We start from the raw sequence: 25,072 nt of genomic DNA, 5'->3' as shown, positions 1-25,072 counted from the left end.
GTATGAAGAAAGTGATTTTTTAAATACAGGTTAGATAAACTTAGTCATCTTTTAATTTCTTAAAAAATATTAAGCTGATTTAGACAGTGAGGAATACTTGAAAAACAATGATATAGCTTAGCTTGAACTAGCTCTCTGGCTTGGAAGGCCTAATTTCAAGTGTCTTTTCTTCTATTTCAGGATACCTTCTCATTCCATAAGATTGTCACGTAGGAAGCATGGCATCATAGATGGTTCAGGTGGAAGGGCCTTAGGGATAATTTTATTCCAGTTGATTTACATGGCATGGAGACACTAACAGATCTGCAGGTCCAAGGCTGTAGCAAGAAACTGAAACTGAGCTGAATTAAGCTGCAGTCAGTAACTAAGATGTTGGAAGAAAATCGTCAGGAAAATTGAGTTGCATAGATGTAAATTCCAGGGGCTCAATCTTGTACGAAGGAAGAGCACAAAAGTACATTTTTTTGCCACTGAGACTCCATTATATATGCAGGGCTTTAATTTATAAAGTCAGAGTGCAACCCCTCTCCACCTTAACATTTTTTCTTTTTCTTTTTAAATAAATTTTTCATCGTAACAAGAACAATATCAAAATAACCCAAATAACTGTGTAACCATGTCCTCTTAAATCTTTGAATGCTTTTCTTAGTAGAAACTTTTATACCTTGAGGGAAAACATACAGCTTTTGACCATTCACAATTATGCAACTCTGGCAGGGCACAATAATTGAGAACATGAGGTTGTTTTCTGAGCTAGAACTCTACAACAAATACGTTTGGCAATCTCATTTGATTTTATTTTCTGGTTAGATAATTATAACAAAAATTAAATATTCATGTATCAGCACTGAATTAAGCATTTTCTCTATCGTAACTATTCCAATTACATCAAAATGAGACCATCTAAGCCTGAGTAATTTACTGAACATTTCCCAACTGCTGTCTCCTTTCACCTTGTTGTTTCTCGGCTCAAATTTTCTAATCCTAGTAAATAACAAAAAAGTGAGTGTGGAAGTGTAACCATAAAGGGAAAAAGGAGGGAAGGGAAAAGAGATGAGGGACAGAGCCAGAGCACCTAGAAGGCAGACAAGGTACCGCCATGACCGGGACATCAGATAGCCAGTTTACACGATAGATTTGAAGTATTGTTTTCATCCTTAACTACATCTGGAGAAATTTGTCTTCTATAAAATGAAGGGACTGGCAATGTCAGGACAGATGAGCCAGCCTGTGTCATATTTCAAAATAACTACTGTTACTTTCTTCCCTTTAGAGAGCTATTTTAAAAGGGAACTGTCAGTACGACCCAAATCAGAGAATTCTGGTTGGCGTTTGAGTTTCACCAAGGCCGTGTTGTCATGTTTCCAGGTATGCTGCTCTAAAGAACTCTTATTTCCAGTGATGGGCTGGATCTGTTCTGCCTGACGTTATAGAGACGACATTAAACAAAGAGTGAGATGTAAGAGGTGATGACTGAATGAGCCAATGAGCCAACTCCCAGTTTTCTTTCTTTTCTTTTCTTCTTTTTTCTTTTTGGTTTTTCGAGACAGGGTTTCTCTGTAGCTTTGGAGCCTGTCCTGAAACTAGCTCTTGTAGACCAGGCTGGCCTCGAGCTCACAGAGATCCGCCTGCCTCTGCCTCCCGAGTGCTGGGATTAAAGGTGTGCGCCACCATCGCCCAGCCCCAATAGTTCATAGAAGGTTAGGATATAGTGAAGGACTTAGTTATCATATTAAAGCTGGAGTTCTTAGTTACTTTGATTTTTCTCTGGGGTATAGTAAAACTCTTATTAGTGGAGAACCCTACAGTAATTATCCCGTGAGTTCATTTCTAAAATGACCTAGGATCAGAATACAAATTCATCCAAAATTTCATCCCCAGGACTGTTTCAGTAGGAGGGAGAAGGGGCGTGAGAGGGTAATAGGTGGTGACAATCCAGTATGTACACAGATGACATTATCAGAGAATAATCTACAAAGCTACCTAGCTCTAAGCATTTATCCTGTTAGATAATTCTGTTCTGCTGCATTTGGTTAACAGGTATGCACACATGCAGTGAATTAATGTCACTCAACTATAGCAATAAAATTTTGCTTTTAGGAGTGTAGACAAGCATAGAATCAAAGAAGGTGATATTCCTCACGTGGTGCAGCTTGATCTATGAATAGCCTTACATCAAGTCAGTACAACTTTCCATACAACTGGTTACCTACTATATAAGAACATTCTAGATAAGTCTAAAAGTTCTGGATGAAAAAATTAGAGCATTCACCAGTATAATTATTACTTATCTAAACCAAAGAAATTAAGTATTATCGATGAACAATGATTCGTTGTGATTAGTCAGGCAAGAAGAAAAGGAAAAATAAAAGCTCACTTCACAAAACATTGAGTATAACACAGTGATGGAGTACATGTGTTCAGAGCACTTTATGCCAAGAAGAATTTAAAACATCAATCTCAACAGTTTTTTAAATTATCAAACATTGCTTCAAAGTGTGATGGACACTTTCCCAACAATATCTTAAGCGCCTATTCAAACTAGTGCTTGAATCTCAGCCAAAACAATGAAACAAAACAGGGAAAAAAGGATATGGATAAGAAAAGAAGCCAGGCTGTACCTGTGTGATTCTAGGTGGAGAAAGACCTGAGGACTCCATTTGAAAATCCTTAGATCTGATCTGCACTTTCAGCCAGGTGCAGGAGAGAAAATTAATCTACAGCCATTGGGTAGTTTGCCTGTATACAGAAAACATGCAAATAAAATGGGGAAAATAGCCCCATTCTTTTTTTTTTTATTGAGAAAAGAAGAAAAAGAAACATAAACAAAAAAACAAGTTTCCACCTCCTCCCAACCTCCCATTTCCCTCCCCCTCCTCCCACCCTTCTCCCCCTCCTCCCACCCTTCTCCCCCTCCCCCCACTCCTCTCCCCCTCCCTCTCCAGTCCACAAAGCAGTCCGGGTTCCCTGCCCTGTGGTAAGTCCGAAAAAGCATGGGATAAAACCGGACTCTCTGAACATGGCGAACAATGAGGGCTGATGAGACGCCAAGGACAATGGCACGGGGTTTTGATCCTACTTAATGTGCTGGCTTTGTGGGAGCCTAGCCAGTTTGGATGTTCACCTTCCTAGCCCCATTCTTGGTTGCCTTAAAAAATACCTAGGAATAAACCTAGTTAAGGAGGCAAGGTTCCTTTACAATGAAAAATTTTAAACACTGAAAAAATAAATTGAAGAAGACCCTAGTAGGAAAAAGCCTTCTAAGTTCATGGCTTGGCTTGGTGTCCATTGACAGAGAAGACAGAGAAGGAAAACAAGGGATATGCACAGAGTGGATTCTTTTCTCCAGCTATAAAGAATGAAGCTACAACATTTTCAAAAGTTTGCCCACAACTGGAGACAGTCATGTTAAGTCAGTCTTGGAAAGACACATATGTGTTTTCTCTCATTTGTGGTTCCTAGATTGTATGCAGATGTACAAAATCATGCATGTATATATGACATAAAAGCAGAAATGACACCTTCTAGAGGAATAAAGGAGACCAGTGGGAGGGGCATTAAAATGGATGAAAGGGAAGTGGAACAAAGAGGCAGAATAAACTCATATTTTACCATATACTGATACAAAGATGTCCTTATTGAAGTTAGAACAACATACAACGAATGATGTAGGATTCCCCTTTGTGTGCTGTGAATATGTTTTATTGCCAATGGTTAATAATGAAGTTGCTTCAGCTCTTAGCAGGGCAGAATAAAGCCAGGCAGGAAATCCGAACAGAGATGTAGAGAAAGTAGGCAGAGTCAGGGAGACGCCATATAGCTACCGAAAGGGACAGACTCTGGATCCTTACCAGTAGGTTACAGCCTCGAAATATGTTCATTTAAGATGTAAGAGTTAGTTAATAAGAAGCCTGAGCTAATAGGCCAAGCAGTGTTGTAATTAATATCATTCCTGTGTGATTACTCGGGTCTGAGCAGTTGGGAAACAAACAAGCAGCTCCCGTTTACAAATGAAAATGTGGCAATCAAATACACACAGACAGACAGACACACACACACACACACACATGCACACACACACACACCCACACACACCCACACACCCATAACAGCTCCAAAAGCCACTTAGAATATTTTTTACTTTTATATATTTATACCAAATGTATAGAATTTTGTTTCTGCCCTTTCTTCCCTCCAATCCCTCCTTTGTTCCCACATTAATCTCTTTCAAATTCATCTTTTTCTTCAGTTATTATTGATATATATATGTATATACATATATACATACACACACACACACACACACACACACACATATATATATATATATATGAATACGAAATAATACAACCTGCTGAGTCCATTTAGTCCCAGAAAACACTTCCTCGCTGGCCTGTCCTCGGAGGTTAGCATAGCATATAGTTCATTTGCACCTAGGTCTACATTCTAGCCTTCTTCCCTGGCCAGGTGAAAGTCAGTATGTAGTCCTGAATGTGGTCCACCTGTCTCAGGTGAGGCTTTGTGACATACACTCTTAGCTCCAAGAAAATCTTAAGCACAATCTGCATTTCTCAATAATTCAGGTGGATATTTTGGGAGCGAGCATCAAAAGGCAATGATGGAGGATGATTAGTGTTTGAATCGCAATGTGTATTTGCACTTTATTTAAGCTAACATATCTTGGACGGTTTTTGACTTTTATTGGGAAATGTATCTTCATAACTGAATGGGAAACTAAATAGCTCATCTTGTTTCAGTTGTTGACTTTTTGCATAATGATCTTCCATTTTACCTACTTCATTCTTTATAAAGCATTTCTAGTCCTGCAGACTAGGTAGGATCTGTATATATCCACCAAAAAAAAAGAGTCTTTTTTATATAGAAAAAAGACAGATTTTGTGTCCCAGTTTTTTCTTCCAAATTCAGCCAATTTTTCTATATTTTAGAATGGATACAGAATGTCACTACTTCTAGAAGGTCTATGGTAAGATTCTGAGGACATTATTAGATACTGCTATCGTATTTTCCTGGACACGTTTTACTTCCAAGAGGAGATCCGGAAGTACTACAGGGTCCTGCAGGATGCAACGTGCAGCCTGGCAGATAAAAGGCAAGGCTGGCTTGAAAGACTTTCTGAGAGGTTCCAGAAGTCAGGAGGGAGAGAGAGAGTGCTGGTTTGAAGGTTAGAATTGGGGTGACGAGGAAGTAGAAAACAGTTCCAATGAGATAATCCATCTACTTCGAAACCATCCTATCAAAATGAATGAAAGCAACAAACATCCAACAAGACAATGGAAAAACCAGGGCAAGCGGACTGAAGCTCGGGTTTCATTCTGAGTCATATTTGCGTTTCAACAGGAGAGGGTTCTTTTTTCCTTTTTTTTTTTTTCACTTCTAAATGATGAATGCACAATTACACTTTCCAAACAAAGGCTTTTCCCAACCGCTCTTCATTTTCAAAGTTGTCCCACTAGCACGAGAAAAATGCTTATGAATCATCTGAGCCATTTTTTATTTACTCAGAAAATAGATTCTCCAGGCTGTTTCCAAAACTCAGTTTCAGTTTTGCATGGATGGTCATGCCAAACTCTCCTGGTGACTGACTCACCATAGAGTTTAAAATCTTGGGGAGCAGGACATTTAGAAATAACTAACAGCCATATGGCTTCCTTCCTCTCAGTACAGAATACGCATACAGAATTAATGCCGGGATTTTCAGAGAAAGAGTATAAATTCTTCCTTACCAAAGGCAATGTTTCAAGCATTTCTTGGTAAGTATAAAAATCGTGTTAAGAATTAAGCACTTTAATTCTCTGCTGCTAATGATTAGTTAGGATATGCACATGTAAAACACCGAATCAGTATTGTTAAGGAAAGATTCAGTTGTTATTTATATTTTAAAATTATTGAAACCCCATCAGTTAGTAAATCAACTCAAGCTCTTAGTCCATTATGATGATTTGATTTTTTTTTTTAGATTTTGGTACTTAGGATTATACTATAATATAAATGCAAAGTAGATACACAGATTTTTTTACTCAGTTGTCAAATGAAAAATACATGTTCATAGTATTCGTGTGACTTAGAACACCTGGATTTGTGAGTCAGCAATACAACTATATTCAAGGGCTTGCACACTCCTCATTTGTTTATGCTTCCAGACTCACACCAGACAGAGCTAGGTTTGACTGCGGACTTCAGATAAAAAATGACCAGTCTTTCTAGGAAGCTTAAAGACAAACTGTAATTTGTCCAAGAAAGAATTACCTTCTAAATTCTCTTTCTTTCTTCTTTCCTTCCTTCTTTCCATCCTTTCTTTCTTTCTTTCTTTCTTTGTTTTTGGCTCAACCCCTACCCCTGGTGGAATGAATTCCACAGGCAGGCATTCTTTTACATTCTGTCCATCTGTGTCTTTGGAGACTAGTCTGTTATTGCTTTTCAGGACACTTTTGAGTCTTAATACAAGCAAGGAAATGCTTGTTCCTTCTCCTTCATTATTTGTGTTTGTAATCTCCTGTGTTTGATTATATAATTCATACACCTTCCTGAAGAAGAGGACTTAAAATGAGGTCACAGAAAGTAGATTTCTTTCATTGTTATAACTAGATATGAAAAAGAATGCTTTTCTGGCCACTCAGTAGTCTCTGTACATGTAGGTTCCAAGGGGGCAATTTGGATGACAGTGCTGACTAACTCATCCTTTGAGGTGAGTGAGAGAGCTGGTCTGCTATCATCCTCTCGTGTTATGTGGCAAACACCATCATTACTATCTTTTGTGTGCATGTTCCTCTAGTGTCTCTTCTTAAAAATAAAACCCAAGAAAGAGATTCACGTCAGATGGAAATATCCACCTCAGGCCTGTTTCACACATAGACAGAGCTGGGGTGGAGACACAAAACTTCCAAGCATCCCCTGAAATTCTGACTGCTCCAGCCTTTTCTCTGCTTACATTTGAGGCAATATGAGCTTTATGGAAGATTTTAATTTCAAAAGGACGAGAAAGACATGAAAACCTTATAATCAGCACCCCTCATGCAAATTTTTTATTACCAACAGTAAAAGCAGACTTGGAATGAGCAATGCATGTAGTTCAGTACTTAGCTTTTAAAATAAGTCGTGTTCCCATGCGAAGGCCCAGACCAAAATGCTCAAGTGGGAGACAAGGAACACAGTAAGGGAAATCGGTTTGAACGGTTTAAACTCTTATGTAAAATTTGATGTTTTACATAACTTTGAATGAATTGACAAAGTCTTGTGGGGAAAACAGCTCCAGATGGCAAACAGACGCAAGGGATCTAGTCAAACAACTTTTTGGCACGGATTGTCTGATTTTGTAATAGGGTGAGAACCAATGAGATGGGAGATGAGTCTGGTTAATGGTCTACCGTTATTGGTTAAAGAAGTATATTAGAGCGCCGTTCTCTCCATCCATCTCACCTTTCCTCTCAAGCCCACAAGCCTCTGGCACAATGAAGTGGGTAACCTTCCTCCTCCTTCTCTTTGTCTCCGGCTCTGCTTTTTCCAGGGGCTTGTTTCGCCGAGATGCACGTAAGAACCTTATGTCTTCCCTGCTCTACTCTTACTGTACTTGCTTAGTGATGGAAGAAGCCCCGTAGCTTTAAAGCTTAGTTTTCCCTTCAGGGCTTCTCTCCAGGCTTTGATGCTATTTTGCACCTGAGAACCCTTGTGTGGTTATATAATCAATATACTTTAGACATCTTAGCTGACAATAATGAGGGGATTTTTTTAAGCTTATTTTTTAAATTTCTCTTAATTTTGAAGAAATGCTAGGCAAAGTGACTTGAGTTCTATCGAATACAGCCGAAGTCAGAATTTTTCCCAATCGCAAAGCCCGTTTACTGTACCATGTTATACTAAAAGCTAAAAGTGGGTGTTGTTTATTTTCTAATTGGAGCTTCCATATTGTATTTACTTTTATTTCAGGTTGTCTTAGTAGATACAGACATGACAAAAGCATTGAATCTTAGGTTTGATAGCAAAGCTATAAATACTTAAATTTTAAAATAATATTTTGGTGAAAAGACAGTTCTTTTAAATGCAGAAGGAAGGAATCATTGACAGCTTCATTTTTTTTTATAGCTATCAAGGCCAGTGTCTTAAAGCAAAGAAATAGCTTAAGTTTGGGGATAGAAGTATGAGAAGCAGCATTATAATATTATATGTATTAGTTGTCTTTATCAATATCTCAATATTATTTTCTCTCCCTGTTCCCATAGACAAGAGTGAGATCGCTCATCGGTACAATGATTTGGGAGAAAAATATTTCAAAGGCCTGTAAGTTAAAATGTTGAAAGTCAATTTGATGTTTCTGGTAGTAGTTCAAGTTCTAAAGTGCTTTTTCTCACCTTAAGTGTGTAAATTGTAGGGTCGCACTGTCCAATAGAAATGTCTTCACTGGAAAGACCTGTGCTGGGCAATATGGCAGCCAGAGGACACATGGTTATTGGGTACTTGAAACATGGCAAGTCTAACCAAGGAGCACACATTCAAATGATATTTAATTTTACTTAAATGTATCTAGCCACTTGTGGCTAATGGCTGCTTTACTGGAGAGCAAGATTCTGGAGCTCACATCAAACTTGTGAAGAATGGAATCTTATTTTTTTTTCTGGAAAGGTCGAAGATGTAGCTCCTTGGGCAGCTAACTTGCTAATTATTCTTTACACAGGACAATCCCATGATCTTTTGAGCAGACTAATTTGCCTTTTTATAGTACCAGGGCCTTACACTCATATGATGCAAGTGGTCTATAATTAAATCACACCTCCAACCTAAAAAAAATTTTTAATATGGTGAAAAATGAGAAGTTAGTTTATTTTTAAAAGGTCAATAGTATCTTATACCTCCTATTACCAGAGGTATATGGATTAGAAAAGAAATAACTCCCAGGACTTGGGTAATGTCTAGCCTTGACCATGAAATGTATTTAGAACATAGTTTGCTTGTTTGCCCTATGGTCATAAATCTACTGATACACATAAGCATCTATACTTAAGCATGGTACAAATCCATATTCTTTCTGCTTGGAGAGGCACATCTTCCTGGTTAGACCGCAGAGAAGAGCTGCCTAGAATAGGTTTTCTAGCTAGTTGTGAGAAAGATATACAGCGTATAGATGGTGTGCATGTTCACAATTTGCTATTTAGTAAAGTCAACTGCTCCATATGAGAGCTTTATTTCTATGTCTGTTCTTCAGAGTCCTGATCACCTTCGCCCAGCATCTCCAGAAATGCCCGTATGAAGAACACATAAAATTAGTGAATGAGGTAACCGACTTTGCAAAGGCGTGTGCTGCCGACGAGTCTGCTGAAAACTGTGACAAGTCACTTGTAAGTGCATTCTGATTTTGAGGACCTCTTTTTCTCTTTTATATAATTCTGAGTGTTTCAAAGGAAAACAAATACTGTCTTCCATACCTAAGGCCTTGAGAGCATTGTGGAAGAGGGGGGGAAAGAATGTAAGAGCCAGAGGACTAGGGATTTTGCTATGAGATTGTCTCCTAGTAATGCCAGAAGCTACATCCCAAAAAGTCTCACCAACATGACTGCCCAAATGTGAGCTTAACAATGACAATAGATGTGCCAAAGTGGATGAAAGACCACAAGGTCTCAACCCTACGTAAAGAGCTATAGGCAAAGAAGAAACGCTGGGAGCAGGAGAAATTGTCTTCTCCAGGGAAGAGAACACCAATTGGTTAATTCAGTACAAATGGCCAATCCTGAAGACATATATACAAGTAACATTATATAGACCAGCAGACTGTATTTAGAAATATATATGTGTACATATAAACATATATGTATGTAGCAACAATTAATGAGGAATGAGGATATGGATCTAAAAGAACAAGGGAGGCATATATGGGAGTGTTTAGACGAAGAAAAGGAGGAAATGATGCAATTATATAGTAATCTCAAAATATAAAAGAAACTATAAAAAATTATTAAATGATTCAATGATTATTAAATGGAGACACTCTAGGTATGTGCATAACTTAAATTCTTGGAGGCTGAAGTGAGCAGTTATAATGTTTTTAATGGCAATTTGTCATTTGTACATTTTCTTTCCAAGCTCTAAAATCTGATCTCTGTTCACAGAGTCTAACAGCAATAGAAATCTTTTTATACATTTTTTAATTTTTGTAGTGAAAGCCCTCTACCCTCTTTACTGTATTTGACAATAGCTACAACACCATCCAGCAGATCTATAACATTTATCTCGCTTAACTGAGATTCTATGCCAAATGATCTATAACTGAGTTCCTCCTTTCTTTGTCAGCCATAATTCCCCTTTGAATTCTGTGAATTTGACTATTTCAGGTACCTTATATGAGCTGAATCACACAGAACGTGTCTTTCTGTGACTGGCTTGTTGTGCTTAGCAGAATGTCCTCTGAATTGGCCCATGTTGGTACCAGTTGCAGAACATTCCTCTTTTAAAGGCTAAAGAGTAATCCTTTGTGTATTGACCACATCTTAATCTGTCTACCCACATTCTCTTCATCCATTTGCTCGTGGTTGCTTAGGCTATTTATATATTTTGATTATTACATGTAATGCTACAGTAGAACAGGAGGGATAATGTTTTCTTGACATAATGGTACTATGTGAATCTTCAGAAAGCATCAACTGATTTCTATGCTACTTGGTTACTTGGATAAAACTATAGTATAGCTCTTTATTTCTATTTTAGGGGACTGAATTTTTTATATACAACTAAAAAGTGTGGTTTTCAGTTATTTAAAAGAAGTTTTGCTCTTTATGGGTAGGACTTCAAAACCTGGGACCTGAGCTTCTCTGGCTGCAAGCTGTTTCTCAAAACTATCTCTAGGCCTTTTCCTCTGGAAGCCTTTCTCTCTCATTGCAGAGTTAGTACTTCACACAAAACAGTACAGTTCTACCTTGCTATTCCTGAGTCAATTTTTTTAAGTTAATAAACTCTGTCTAGATCAGTAAAATTTCCATGAAGTTAGATGACTTTTATAACAAAAATTAATGAGGAAAGGAAGAATTATTTAACAAATGAAGTCCTTTGGGGTCATTATTTCTAGAATAAAGAGGAGATCTTCATTTTAATGTAGTAATTACTTATAGTAGATTGTGTTATTCCTCAGTTTTACAGGGAGTCTGCTAAAAACGGGCTTATTTAAACGGAACAGAGAAGTTCCTGTTCTGTTCCTTCTTCTATAGTCAAATGAGAAGCCATGTGAACACGTGACTCGAGCATAATTCATATTCTCCTTCCAGAGCTAGTTTCCCTTGATTTTTTTTCATCATCGTGACTTTTTCTTCCAGCTTTTGGTGCCAGATAGAAGTCATCCCTTAAGGCTGTTACCTGTCTGCTCCTCTGTTTCATTCACCATACATAGCACTGTGGCATTTGACTATTAGGAAAATTACACAAAAACAGGCAAATCAAAGGAAAGTCAATGAAGGGATTTTTATATGATTTTCCTTTTGCTTTACAGTTTTAAAATATGATTTCTTTCATTAACAATTTTTCACACTTACATTTATTTTAAGTGGTATATAAAAGCATAAAATTGTATATATTTCAAGGAATCATGTGATGCTTCAACATGGGACATATTGTCTTTATACCTACATACAGGTCCTTATTTTCTTAACCATGTTTTATCTGCACATTCTGTTCCTTGCACTGCTCTTTGGTTATAGAGAAAGTCAGGTACTGGCAGGAATTTGACATCTTCTGTTTTCCCCTTTAGCACACTCTTTTTGGAGATAAGCTTTGTGCCATCCCAAATCTCGGTGACAACTATGCTGAGCTGGCTGAGTGCTGTGCCAAACAAGAACCTGAGAGAAACCAATGTTTCCTGAAACACAAGGATGACAAACCCAACCTGCCCCCATTTGTGAGGCCAGAGGCTGACGTCATGTGCACCTCCTTCCAGGAAAATCCTGCTTCATTTATGGGACAGTAAGTAACCAGAGACCCATGCTTTAAATAAAAAACTGGGCAACAACTCTGCCAGGAACACCTGTGCTAATAGTCATTCAAAGCCCAAATATCCAGCATCAAGCCTGGGAAGGTTTTACCTTGAGGTGATTTTTAAAAACCTAATATTTGACACCACAAAACTATTCACAATGACAATAAGAAGATAAAGGATATTTTGATCTTGAAGACATGTATGACCTGTGTGAAAAATCTGAGATTGAGAAGTTGCAAAATATTCTAGAGTGGTGTGTGTGTGTGTGGTGTTCATGTCCTCTGGATCAATTTTGTTTTAGTCAGCAACATTACATCACCCAAATTTAACCATTTAGCAAAAATGCACTGTGAATATTTGTACACAGATACACAAATTCAATCTCCCTTTCCTCACTTAAGAACAACAGAGACAGCCATCACTCATGGCCATACCGAGTGGAACTGGCCCATAACAAATCTTTGGGTTTGGGTTGAGGCATCATTTCTGCAGTGTTATGTGCTGTGGGAAATGATTGCCTACGCTCTTCCTTTTCCCTACCTCAGCTATCTGCATGCAGTTGCCAGAAGACATCCTTATTTCTATGCCCCCGAGCTCCTTTACTATGCTGAGAAGCAAAGTGCCATCATGACTGAGTGCTGTGCTGAAGCGGACAAAGCTGCCTGCCTGGGACCAAAGGTAATCCCTGGGCAGACGGCGGGCCAGAACCACGGTGTATTCCCAGCCTCAGTTTTTGGCTATCTTGGGGGCCAGATTTGGGACATCTGAATCTCTGGATGAAACTTCTCTATGTCATTAAAAAACCTTTTTCTCTCTTAAGATACCAATGGATTTTTGTTCTCATACCTTTTTTCCTTTAAGATCTAGCAGTGATGGTCTGAGAGGGAGTTCTTGTGTTTACTTATCTTCTTTATGGTGGCATCTTCTGTTGTATCATAGCATTTGTTAAATTGGACAGCAAGGGCTAGGGTTTTTTAATTTATTTTTATTGTTTTAGTCGTTCTATGAGACTATGAGAATTCAAAGCAGAGAATTTTGCTGAGGCTAGAAGTTGGAATCCATTCCTTTTTTCCATAAATATTTACTACGTAAATCATTTGCTTTTCTTAGGCACTTGCCCATTTTGTAAAAGCTGATGCAGTAGAGAGTTAGATGAACTAGTTACAAAATTAAAGTCAATACAGATCTATATGTATATGCCCTGGGATATTATTAAAATTAAAAATTATTAAATTAAATTATTAAATTTTTAAATTATTTAAACTATTAAATTATTAAAATTAAAGTCAATACAGATCTGTATGTATAGGCCTTGGGACTCAGTACCTCTCCCTGGCATTGTCTACCTAGAAACCTCCGCTATGACCAGACTGATTTTCCTTCCCTTAGCAATCACAAGGGAATATTTGTGAATTTATGTGCAAATTTTTTAAAATTTTCATTTTGATGGAAGGTGTATCTCAGTAGTAGAGTTCTTGCCTGACTTAAACTCCTCACCCAAAGAAATGATTTTGGCATATGGCTGTCTGAACGTTTGAAGTTGTGTGTGTGTGTGTAGAAATTGTCGTTCCCAAATTTTTTCAACTAGATTTCTTTCTGTAGCTTGATGCTCTGAAGGAGAAAGCACTGCTCTCATCTGTCAAGCAGAGACTGAAGTGCTCCAGCATGGAGAAATTTGGAGAGAGAGCTTTCAAAGCATGGTACATATTTTTTTTTATATGTCACAGTTCACATCTTTATAATGATAATTGTTCAATCTACAAGACTGTGCATTTATAAGGTACTTTACGAAAAGTTGATAGAAGTGAAATCAGAATAACAGTAATAATTTGACAATTTTGTCTCAGTTTTTTTTGTCTTAAATCATCAAAGAATTTAGGTTTTTTTTTTCCTAAAAGAAGACAGGTATTTAAATTCCATTTGCTTTGCTTATAAAGACTAGGACTTTCATTTTAAAACCTTAAAGATATACAATCAAAGTCAGGGTAATTAATTTACTTATTTTATTTCCCCTCGGTCTGAAAGTGAGTGTTTTCTTGTCTAGATAATTTAATTCAGCTGTCAGAACTTTCTGACAACTCCAATTGTCTGTTCCTAATCTCATGTGTTTGCTCCTCCCTCCCTTTGCTTTTCGAACATTATGTAGCTGAACCTGGGAACGTCCTTTAATATATAGGCCAAGAAAAATATGATTGCCCTTCTAGCACCTTGCCTGCTCATCAATAAGGAAGCAACACAATAGGAGAGGAAGTGGAGAAGACAGACATTGTCCCTGTTTTCAGGACTCTGTCAGCAAGATTTATCCTCATCAAGTCATCCTTACCATGCAAATTCTTAAAGCCAATTAAATCAATAAATATAGCAACTCCAGCATGAAACAACACACCGCTACATGGGTGATGGTTGGTTTTTGCAAAGGAATCTATATTGGAATTATAGAACTGAAAATTGTTTTGATAATAATGAAGATCTTGGCTTTTTACATTTTGCCGTGAGGCTTAGAGGCTCCCTGCTGGACCAATTCCTTGGCAGAAGGATGCATGAGAAAAGCTCTCTAATTCTCTAGACATCAAGGATTTCCCCCCTCCACAGACCTTTAGAATTCTGATAAGTGTATCTTAAGACAAAAGAGGATGGATTTTCATTTCCAGATGAGAAAATGCTTTCATACCTTAACATAATTTAACCTCCCAGATCCTTTGATTTAGTGTACTGTAACACTATAAAAGTTAAAGCCTGCTTGGGGTCACACTGCTAAGATGTCATCAAGCCAGATAAGGGCTCAAAACTTGATGCTCCTCAGACTGTCACCCCTTTGGAAATTCCCCTTTGATTTTAACTTTTTGAGGCATTAGCTTTCCCCAGACCACGCCTATTCTTTCAGCAGATAGTTCTGCCCAAAGAAAACCTATTATGCCAGAACTAACATTACAAGGACTGGTGAATTTTTATAATTATCTTCATTTCAGTTAGTTTTGAACCTTGTTATAGATGATATCTTTTCACTGCTTTCTTACAAATATAATATGATAGTAATTCTTTGATGGGGAAATTTTCTTTTTAGGGCAGTAACTCGTATGAGCCAGAAATTCCCCAAGGCTGACTTCGCAGAAATCACCAAACTGGCAACAGACCTCACCAAAGTCACCCAGGAGTGCTGCCATGGCGACCTGCTTGAATGCGCAGATGACAGGGTAAAAGAGTCATTGCATGCTAGAGTCAGCGAGAGGATGCGCTTGGCCGCATCGGTGGCCACAGATGGTGGCTGACCTGGGCTCTGGCCTCTCCCTTACTCTACCAAGTGTCCTTATTTTGTGGCATTTTCCAGGAAAACAAGCAAACAAACAAATCAATGCTTCCCCTTCCCCCCAAAAAACCCAAAAACCAAACCAAAACAAAAACAGTTTTCTGAATTATTAATTGACCCGAAACTCCTTTGTTCAGCTGCATTCTGGGAAGACTAAATCGGAAAGAGAGCAGTGACAAATGTCAGTTTATAAGATGTTTTGGGGAGAGAAGTGGGTTGGGGATGGCACAGATTGGAGAGGCTTTTCAAGAAAGGATGCTGTTTTGCCTCCATAATCTTTCCCCTAATTTATTCTCTGTGTTAAGTACATAAATATTCTCTGTGATCTTACATTCTCCAAAGCTGTACCATCATCTTCTTCACTTTCCCCTTTGAAAGATTAAAACAATAACCCGATGCCAGAATTTTCTTCTGCTGTGATAACCCCTGGAAATCTTAAGTCGGATATTGCATGTACACAGGCAGGGCCTGTAACTGTGCCCATTGCTCGGTATTTAATTATGCCACATAGTTCAGTGAGTTATTTAGTTTTAAAATGCCTACCCATAATTTGGAAGGAGTAAATCGCCCTCAATTTCCTGGAAGAAAAAGAACCTGAATGGTTATCTCAGTCACAGAAAAAGAACCTGAACTATCTCAGTCATAGAAACATGAAATTAATAAGTGAATAACTTGTTCCTGACCAGTCAATCAGCCTCTCCTGAATCTGACTGGAATGTTTTTGTCGTGGTGTCTTGAGACCACAGGTCTGACGCAGTGTGTGAGAATGTGTTTACAGAAGCCATTTGGTTGTGTATGTTCCAGAGCATGAGATGTGTGCTTTCCCCACACAACAGAGGTGTGAGGGGGAGACGTAGCAAAGACCATTTCTCCTAAATAGTTGTCTTTCTTTCTCACAGGTGGAACTCGCCAAGTACATGTGTGAGAACCAAGCATCCATCTCTAGCAAACTGCAGCCTTGCTGTGACAAACCCGTGCTGCAGAAAGCCCATTGCCTTGCTGAAGTGGACCATGATGAGATGCCTGCTGATCTGGCCCCACTGGCTGCTGATTTCGTTGAGGATAAGGACGTGTGCAAGAACTATGCTGAAGCCAAAGACGTCTTCCTGGGCACGTGAGTAGACGCCTTTCCTTTCGTAGCTTGGCTGTGTTTCGTTTTGTTTCTGAGACAGGGTCTCACTGCGTGGCTCTGGCTGTCCTAGAACTCACTCTGTAGACCAGGCTGACCTCAAACTCACAGAGATCCGCCTGCCTCTGCCTCCAGAGTGCTGGGAATAAAGGTATGTGCCACCTCACCCAGTTCCTTTCATAGTTTTAACAGAGCTGCATGGCTTAGGAAGCCACACCAGGCTTTCCTTTGGAGTAACCATGACTTCTGTGGCACTCAGTAAATTTGTTCTCCCTTGCCAGTCTCAGCCTTTAAAATTTACCTGAAAAAGTAGTTTAGGTAATTTAAAATATTGTTATGAAATCATACATGCATATAGCATAATTTCAAGGTTCCTTACTTCATAAGGATATTTCTAGAATTCTTTATAAATATTTCATGAATATATAAATAATATGTATCACTTAAGCATAAGTTTAGGCATATTTCTTAAATATATAATGTATTCAAACTTATTATTTATTCAACTATCTACTTACCTATCTGTCTATAACTATCCATTTCTGTGATGACAGTAAGGATATATATATATATATATATATGTGTGTGTGTGTGTGTGTAAACGTTTATATATATATATAAACTAGTGCCATGTTGATAAATATCATACATATACATATAAACTCAATATGACACTAGCTGTTTTGTACTTGGTTGAAAAGACCAGAATGTCACAGTGTGGCAAGACAGGATCCAATTAATAACATATGACTATATGTTTTCAAAAATGGCAACAATTAATTTTATCATTTTATTATTAGATTATGACCATATCCTATGCACTAAATAGTGCTTAATAACAGATTTCACTCATATGTAGAAGCAAAAGAAACTTTTAGCATTGTCTGTATTTACTCATTTCTTGAGCTACTTTGGAGACGTAGTTCAAAACAAATTAGATATACAGTAAAAATAACTATGAATCAAATATTTAATGTATGCCAGTCTCTGCGTGCCATGGATTTATCCCAACCCACCCTGTGAGAGAGATGCTCTCCTTCTTCCCATTCTACAATGGAGAAAGTTAATGCCCTAACAGTGTTGATATAGTTCCCATGCAGAGCACTAAAATACACTGCAGTGGCAAAGTTGAACCTGGAAAGAGTTATCTCTGGCCCCAAGTTTTTGATTAGTTTCCGCCACGGAGCTCCTTCCAATGCAGGGCGCCTGGAATGGGACTCACTACTGAAATTAGTTATGTGAGGCTATTGCTTGCTCACGTGTCTAACTCAGTCTATGCTCCTCTTCACTAGGTTTTTGTATGAATATGCAAGAAGGCATCCTGACTACTCTGTTGCCTTGCTGCTGAGGCTCGCTAAGAAATATGAAGCCACCCTGGAAAAGTGCTGTGCTGAAGCTGACCCTCATGCCTGCTATGGCAAAGTGGTAGGTTTCCGCAAGCCCAGAACACAGCGGCGCCTGGCGGCGCTTCCTATAAGGTCAATTCAAATGTTTTCTTGAAATGGAGGCAAGCCTGAGCTCTTCAAGTTCTCAATCGTGATAGGATGAACACTTTGGGTAAAATGTAAGGAAACCTGGAATAATCACTCTAGAAAAAGAAGGTCTGAAGAAAGGAAGGAATCTTTACTCGCACAAAGTCCTTATTGTAATTTTCCCCTTTTCATGCTCTTAAGGATAAAATAAGAAAGTAAATTCGAATGCCAACTAGAAGAGATTTATTTAGTTTACATTTAAAGACCATTAACCCAACTCCCCAAATTGTCAACTGTTAACATTAGTATCTCAAAGGAATTTGTATAGTTTATTTTTTTTTAAGATATTTTCAAACATTTTGGAGAAGGCTTTGGAGTAGTTTTAGGAGAAGTTATGCTGGCAGGTTTCTTGTGGAGGACTTCAGGCAGCACTCCTGTAAGCACATACTGGTCTCTGAACTAATTGGGGCCAGAAGAGAATCATAGTTTACAAAGGAGTTACTGAATGCCAGGCACCACTCTGTGACTTGAGTCTGGGAGTAGACTGTTTCATCTCAGGGACCTCGAGATCCAACTAGAGGGATTGCCTAAAAGTGATGGCCATGGTCTACTGAACGTCTGCTGTGCACTAGTGTGGTTTTAATTTCATCCATTTAGCTGGTTAACAGAAGAGTACTAGTTAAGTACAACTTAATGCCATCATAGAGAGAACCAGTCTGAAATTTAGACATAGAAGACCAGTTGCACAACAAAAATAAACGAGTCAGGTGATCTCACTCAAACACAGCCCTTGACTTCCAGATACCGAAGATTCTTATTACCCTGTCTGTACCAAACGACCTTGCAAATAAAAAGAACAATTTAAATGTAGTATGACAGACATGACATGGAAGATCCCCTAATGTGTCTTTGGACTGAAGGAAGGGAGAAATGCAAATGACCTAGGTTGGGCTCTCAGGAAGGGCGCTATAAGCAGAGTTCTTTTCTGTTGCAGTTTGATGAATTCCAGCCTCTTGTAGAGGAGCCTAAGAACTTAGTCAAAGCTAACTGTGAACTGTTTGAGAAGCTTGGAGAGTATGGATTCCAAAATGCGTGAGTAGTTCTATCAGCTACTTTGTTCCTCAATCAATTTGTAATTCTTTAATATATATATTATATAATATATATTATTATATAATATATATGTCACCCAGAATATGACCTTAGTAATGAAAACACATTATTTATAATCCCTATCTATCAAAAATTCCGGAGAGGATGTAGCTTACATCACAGGATGGAGAGGACTGGATCCCTGTGTAATATAAAACACCGGACTCTTGGGTGTTTTGAGAACTCATAGCAAATCTTGACACAGTGGTCTGGGAATATCCTTCAAAGGTTAGGTGGAGTTTGTGAGCAAACAACAGAACACTATTTGGTAGAACAAGAAGTAGCACACATTGGACAGCAGAAGCTCAAGAATTGATAGAGATGCTGAACGCAAAAACACTGCGAAAGATTTCGATAATATGTGGCTGTTACGTGAACAAGGGTTCACCCGGGGAAACGCTGGAATTTGGGAGTCACACCTGAACTTTGGTAGTCGGGACCTTGTATTCCTAGAAGATAGAGACTGAGCAGCCTGCTAGAGTCACGTGCCAGCCCCACAGAACCTTCCCTACAGAGGCAAAGAGAGGGCACTGAAGGGTCATATCTTTCCTTAAAGGCTTTTAGCTTCTTCTGACTCTAGAGTTCGGAGTTGACGTCTTTTCTTCACTTGAGGAGACTCCAGTCCTATGCTGACTTTTAATGCTTATGGTGCATTATTAAATACTAGACGTTATGAGATGTTAGATGATGTGCAGGCAGGCACTGTTTCCATTCATTTGATCCTTCACTGTCTCCCTTAAACCAGCGGTCTTTCTGCCGCTTAGTTGATCACACTGCTGACCTGTGGAAGTTTGTGCTGGTTTTCTTTTAAGCAGCACCGAGTCCAGCGATGCCACCAGATAGAGAAATATAGCTCACTTCCTTATGATTTTAGTGCAGATCTAAGACCAAGATCATGTGCTCCAGGGAGTTTTCATGGCCACTTAGTTAGTTACCAGGACAAGGTCTTCCTCCAATACTATGATATCATCCTAGAAGAGAAAAAAATGGATTAGTGGGGAAAACAATCTTAGTCAGTTTGAGGTAAATTTTCTCTTGTTGAAATATTTTACAGCAGGCCAGTTTCCTGCCTGGATGCAACCATATAAGTTATTTTTTTTTTATAACAGGCTCCTAGTGCGTTACACCCAGAAAGCACCTCAGGTGTCGACTCCAACTCTCGTGGAAGTCTCAAGAAGCCTAGGAAAAGTGGGCACCAAGTGCTGTGCGCTCCCTGAAGCAGACAGACTGCCATGCGTGGAAGACTATGTGAGTCATACAGAAGTCACATAACGTTAGCAGTGCTGGGGTTTTGTCTTTAGACATTGACAAATCTAACTTTTAGGAGCAAGGGTGTACTAATATGTGCATGTGTGTGTATGTGTGTGTGTGTGTGGTAGCTGGGACATTCCCACCTTTATTTAAATAAGAGAGAGGCAATGTTTATAAATCTCATATGTTTGGTTTCAACGATAAATATGTCACTGTGCCAATCAAGGCCAAATTCATAGCTGCTAAATCAATATGGCAGTTCCTCCAGGGCACTGGAAAGTGGGTGTCTGTGGAATCCTAGTGACTGTTCTGCTCCTCTGCCTGTGCTTCCTTAGCTCTCTGCCATCCTGAACCGTTTGTGTGTGCTGCACGAGAAGACCCCAGTGAGTGAGCAGGTCACCAAGTGCTGTACTGGCTCTGTGGTGGAAAGGCGACCTTGCTTCTCTGCTCTGCCAGTTGATGAAACCTATGTCCCCAAAGAATTTAAAGCCGAATCCTTCACCTTCCATGCCGACATCTGCACACTTCCAGACAAGGAGAAGCAGATGAAGAAGCAAACGTGAGTGATAGTTTCTTATTGCAGGTGTCTGTAGTGTCGAGAGTGAGACCTGCCAATTGGTTGGGTCCAGTTTGATGCAGTGTTTGTATTCCCGAGAGAGAAGTGGTTAGGTGTTGGCATTGCTGGGTTGAAAAGCTTTTTTCTATTGGAAAAAATACTGTATTAAACGTTGTCATATAAATTATCTTTAATACTGTGGATAAAAACCATAGAAGAATAAAATTCTAGTTGAGGTACAGTAAATAATGCTAAATGGCCAACTGGTGAATTTGCACAGGTATAAAATTGGTGATAGAAATCATAGGAGAATTTATTTCAAGGGATGAATAATTAGCTGAAATTGTTCCATGATGAAGGCATATCAGACGCAGTACAAAGCCACAGATGTGACTTCTGAGGGTAGGATAAGAAACAGCTGGAAACGCACATAGGCGGGTAGACTCCTCATTCTCTCGGGAAAGGTCCCAACAGTATGAGATGTACCGGGAGGTTGTCATCACCTGTGGGGACCTGTGATTGTGGTCCGGATCGTTGAACAAAACCCATCCCCACACAGCTCTTTTTCTCCGGTACTGTTTGTTCTATACATATCAACGACAGAGACCCAGCTTGGCTTCTTTTCATTTTTATAGCATCCCCATTATTAATGAGTCAAATGGGGCAGACTTAGAGAGAAAAATTCCATATATGAAGTGCAAAGACAGAAGTCTTTCAGGAAATCTCCTGCAACTACATAAAAGACGGCGTGACTTGCCCCAATTATTCCAGTTGATTCAGTCCTAGCGGAGTGGCACTTACTACCCTCGCACACAGTCGAGACTATTAAGGTTTGCAACGGCCTGCTTGGTCCTCAAAGCCAAAGTCACTCGGCTCCAAGATTTGTAACTTTAAACTGTGACCTTGCATCCTTGCTGTCTTGTGTTCCCGCGTGGGAGTAACCGTTCCCTTGCTGTTGTTACTTTCTGTCCGAATGCAGCGCCCTTGCTGAGCTGGTGAAACACAAACCCAAGGCTACAGGTGACCAGCTGAAGACCGTGATGGGCGAGTTCTCAGCTTTCTTGGAAAAGTGTTGTAAGGCTGACGACAAGGAGGCCTGCTTCTCTGAAGAGGTAACAGAGCGTCTTGCATTTGCTATATTCAGTTTCCATCCTTGTGCATTTGGTCAGGTCGGGGCTTAGAAGCTCACATGCTCGATAACGTGCTCAACCTAGATTGTGTTCGCTGCAGATCTGTAACACAAGCTGACTTACGTAGCTCTTAATTTTTATCTCTTACTGCACCGTGGCATATTGAATGCTTATCATGGCCATTGGGTTCCAAATTTACGACACGCGTATGAACATAGTTAGAAACATTTGTAAAGCCCAGAATCATTAACCCGTTTCAACCTTAGCCTGAAGTGTTTCATTTCGAATCAACTTATTTCACACATGAGGGGAAACATTTACAAGTACATTGTAAATCATTTCACATTTCCTCCTATGGCCCAATGACAGTTTACTTTATTCTTTTGAATACAACAGATGTCAGTGAGCTTTCTTTTAGGAATTCTAGCTCAACTGTACATAAGTGGTACAAGGGTTGTGAATCTCCCAGTAACTTGGAAGTGCACATCTAAGTGTCCTGTTAATATTTTTCTAACATCTCTCCTTTCTTTGTGTCCAGGGTCCAAAACTTGTTGCTACAAGCCAAGCTGCCTTAGCCTAAATACATCACAAGCATCTCAGGTAACTATATTTGGGATTTTGAAAACTGATCATGATCATCTTTCCTAAGATGGCCCAGATTTGTGGACCATTTGCCGAGAGTTCCATAGACTACCACCAGCCACCGTTCTAAGGTTCTCATGTGTGTCCGCCGATTTCGGTTCCATTTGCAGATAAGAAAATTAATACACAAAGGTCTAGATTAATGCAGTTTACCCAAGGGAGAAAAGGAGTAAAAATCCAGAATTCAAACCAGCCCCGAAGAGTTCATCATGGTTCTGCTCTGACTTACATGATACACTCCATGGAATCGCCCACTTTAACCCAGCCAAGGGCATCCTCAGAATAAAGCTGAAACCGTATGAAAATGCATTTCTGGGGGGGGGGGGGTAAAAATAGTTGTGTATTATTGGTTCTGCGTATTTTGAGCCAATAATTCTGTAATTCATTTCACCAGTAGATCCAATAGAGCTATCTAATGGGGTTCCTGTTTCGTAAGAAGTAATCTGCTTCCGAATCTCTCATGTGTCCCATGCCAAACGTTGACAGAATTTCTTTTCATATTTCAAAGTGGCCTCCTTTAAAAATATAGATAATTGAGCACAGCTATGTTGCTCATTTTGTTTGTAATATTTTAGAAGAGAATTTTAAAGCTATATCAACAATGGAATGAGACGGTATATCTTATTTTCATCTTTATATGAAAACATATACTATCTGTGTATTCAAACAAAGGGCCTATGATATAGGGTTATTTCAAAATTATTACCATTTTAGGAGAAAAGGGAAACTCTGTTGCACTCTGAGAAGACATCTTGCATTTGTTGTAAATTAGGTAATAAGTAGGTATTGAGAAATGGTGAAACCTCTGACTTCGAAGCCTGAGGACTTTCACGAGACCAGTGATAATGAGAACGGTCACAACACGCATCAGTGTGTCATCTGCCCACAGAGTGAGAGAGTTCAGCTAAGTCCAGGTCATGCTTAGGCTGTGTGCACCGGTAGAAATTGCAAAAAGAGTCTAAGAGATTCAACATTTCTAAAAATATATTTGGAAAATATACTTCATTTTACAAAGATCACTTAAGTTTCTTTTTTTCTTTCCAGTCTACCCTGAGAAGAAGAGAGACCTGAAGACTCATCTTTTGTGTTGGTGTAAAATCAACACCCTAAGGAACAAAAATTTCTTTAAACATTTAACTTCTTTTCTCTATACTGCAATTAATAAAAAATGAAAAGAATCTACTCTGTGGTCTGTGACTGTATTTTCCAAAGGTGTGCTCCCCCCGACAGCTTCATCGGCTTCGGGAAATAATGGGCACCCTTCCCCCTGACAGCTTCATAGGTACTGGGAAATACATAGGCATGCTTCCCCATGACAGCTTCATAGGTACTGGGAAATACACAGGCACGCTTCCCCCTGACAGCTTCATAGGTACTGGGAAACACACAGGCACGCTTCCCCATGACAGCTTCATAGGTACTGGGAAATACACAGGCACGCTTCCCCCTGACAGCTTCATAGGTACTGGGAAACACACAGGCATGCTTCCCCGGCAGTCTTGTAGGCTCTGGAAAGGACTCAGTTTTCTCCCTTTCTTCCCGTCAGCAGAGATGCTAGATCCTACGGGCAACACGATGACAACAAATGTCAGCCCTCTCCCAAGTTATGGGCAGTGAGCATAGAAATGAATTTCAACATTATAAGAGTTCTAAATGAGACCAAGAGCTTAGGAACCATGGGTTTCCCTGGTCAGTGGGTCTCTCAGAGTTGAGGCTGGAGGCGATAGGAATGACTTTAAAGGGGGCTACTTGAACTAACAAAGTGATCTGAGAAAATTTTACTGCAGTTCAGGATGATAGGATAAAGATCTGAGAAGCAGTATTGGAAGAGAGGACTGGGTGATCTGGAGGGGTTCTGAAGCACACGGGACTGGTGCAGCACAAGACATCTTGGAATTTGCAAGCAAATGGATGGAGCTAGAAAACATCATTTTGAGTGAGGTAACCCAGACCCAGAAAGATAATTATCACATGTACTCACTCCTAAGTTGTTTTAAAACATAAAGCAAAGAAAACCAGCCCACAAATCACAATCCCAGAGAACCTAGACAACAATGAGGACCCTAAGAGAGACATACATGGATCTAATCTACATGGGAAAGAGAAAAAGACAAGATCTCCTGAGTAAATTGGGAGCATGGCAACCACGGGAGAGGGTTGAAGGGGAGGGGAGAAAAAGAGAGGGGAGCAGAGAAAAATGTAAAGCTCAATAAAATCTATAAAAAAGAGTTGGATGGTGAAAGAGTCATGTAAAAATTTAAAAGTTACATTCCATGCTAGATTCTTTTCTCTGTTCCAGAAGTGATTGGTCATATATACTTTGGCCTATAAATTTTTAAGACTTACCCAAGCATTGCCTATGAATTTACATACATATTCATTTATAGCCATATGAAATGTTTATTATTACATACTTGGTTTCAAATTGTGCATATTCTTCTACAACTGGCTCCTAATATTCC

General features: G+C 39.2%; 1 protein-coding gene across 1 annotated transcript; it reads left to right on the top strand.

Moving 5' to 3' along the window:
* Positions 1–7,423: 7,423 nt before the first annotated feature.
* Positions 7,424–23,792, top strand: Alb (albumin). Its single transcript, XM_041671052.1, has 15 exons — positions 7,424–7,548; positions 8,238–8,295; positions 9,218–9,350; positions 11,747–11,958; positions 12,517–12,649; positions 13,574–13,671; positions 15,036–15,165; positions 16,178–16,392; positions 17,700–17,832; positions 18,874–18,971; positions 20,141–20,279; positions 20,618–20,841; positions 21,818–21,950; positions 22,507–22,568; positions 23,655–23,792. The coding sequence occupies exons 1-14, from the start codon at positions 7,470–7,472 to the stop codon at positions 22,546–22,548; spliced, it is 1,827 nt and encodes a 608-aa protein (XP_041526986.1). The 5' UTR covers positions 7,424–7,469; the 3' UTR covers positions 22,549–22,568; positions 23,655–23,792.
* Positions 23,793–25,072: the final 1,280 nt, after the last annotated feature.

The sequence above is a fragment of the Microtus oregoni genome, unplaced genomic scaffold (assembly GCF_018167655.1).
Source record: "Microtus oregoni isolate MIOR12 unplaced genomic scaffold, Mior012 000021F_ref0000039, whole genome shotgun sequence".
Lineage (NCBI taxonomy): Eukaryota > Metazoa > Chordata > Mammalia > Rodentia > Cricetidae > Microtus > Microtus oregoni.
Note: the sequence above shows the minus strand (reverse complement) of the source record. Positions and strands in the feature narration are given on the sequence as shown.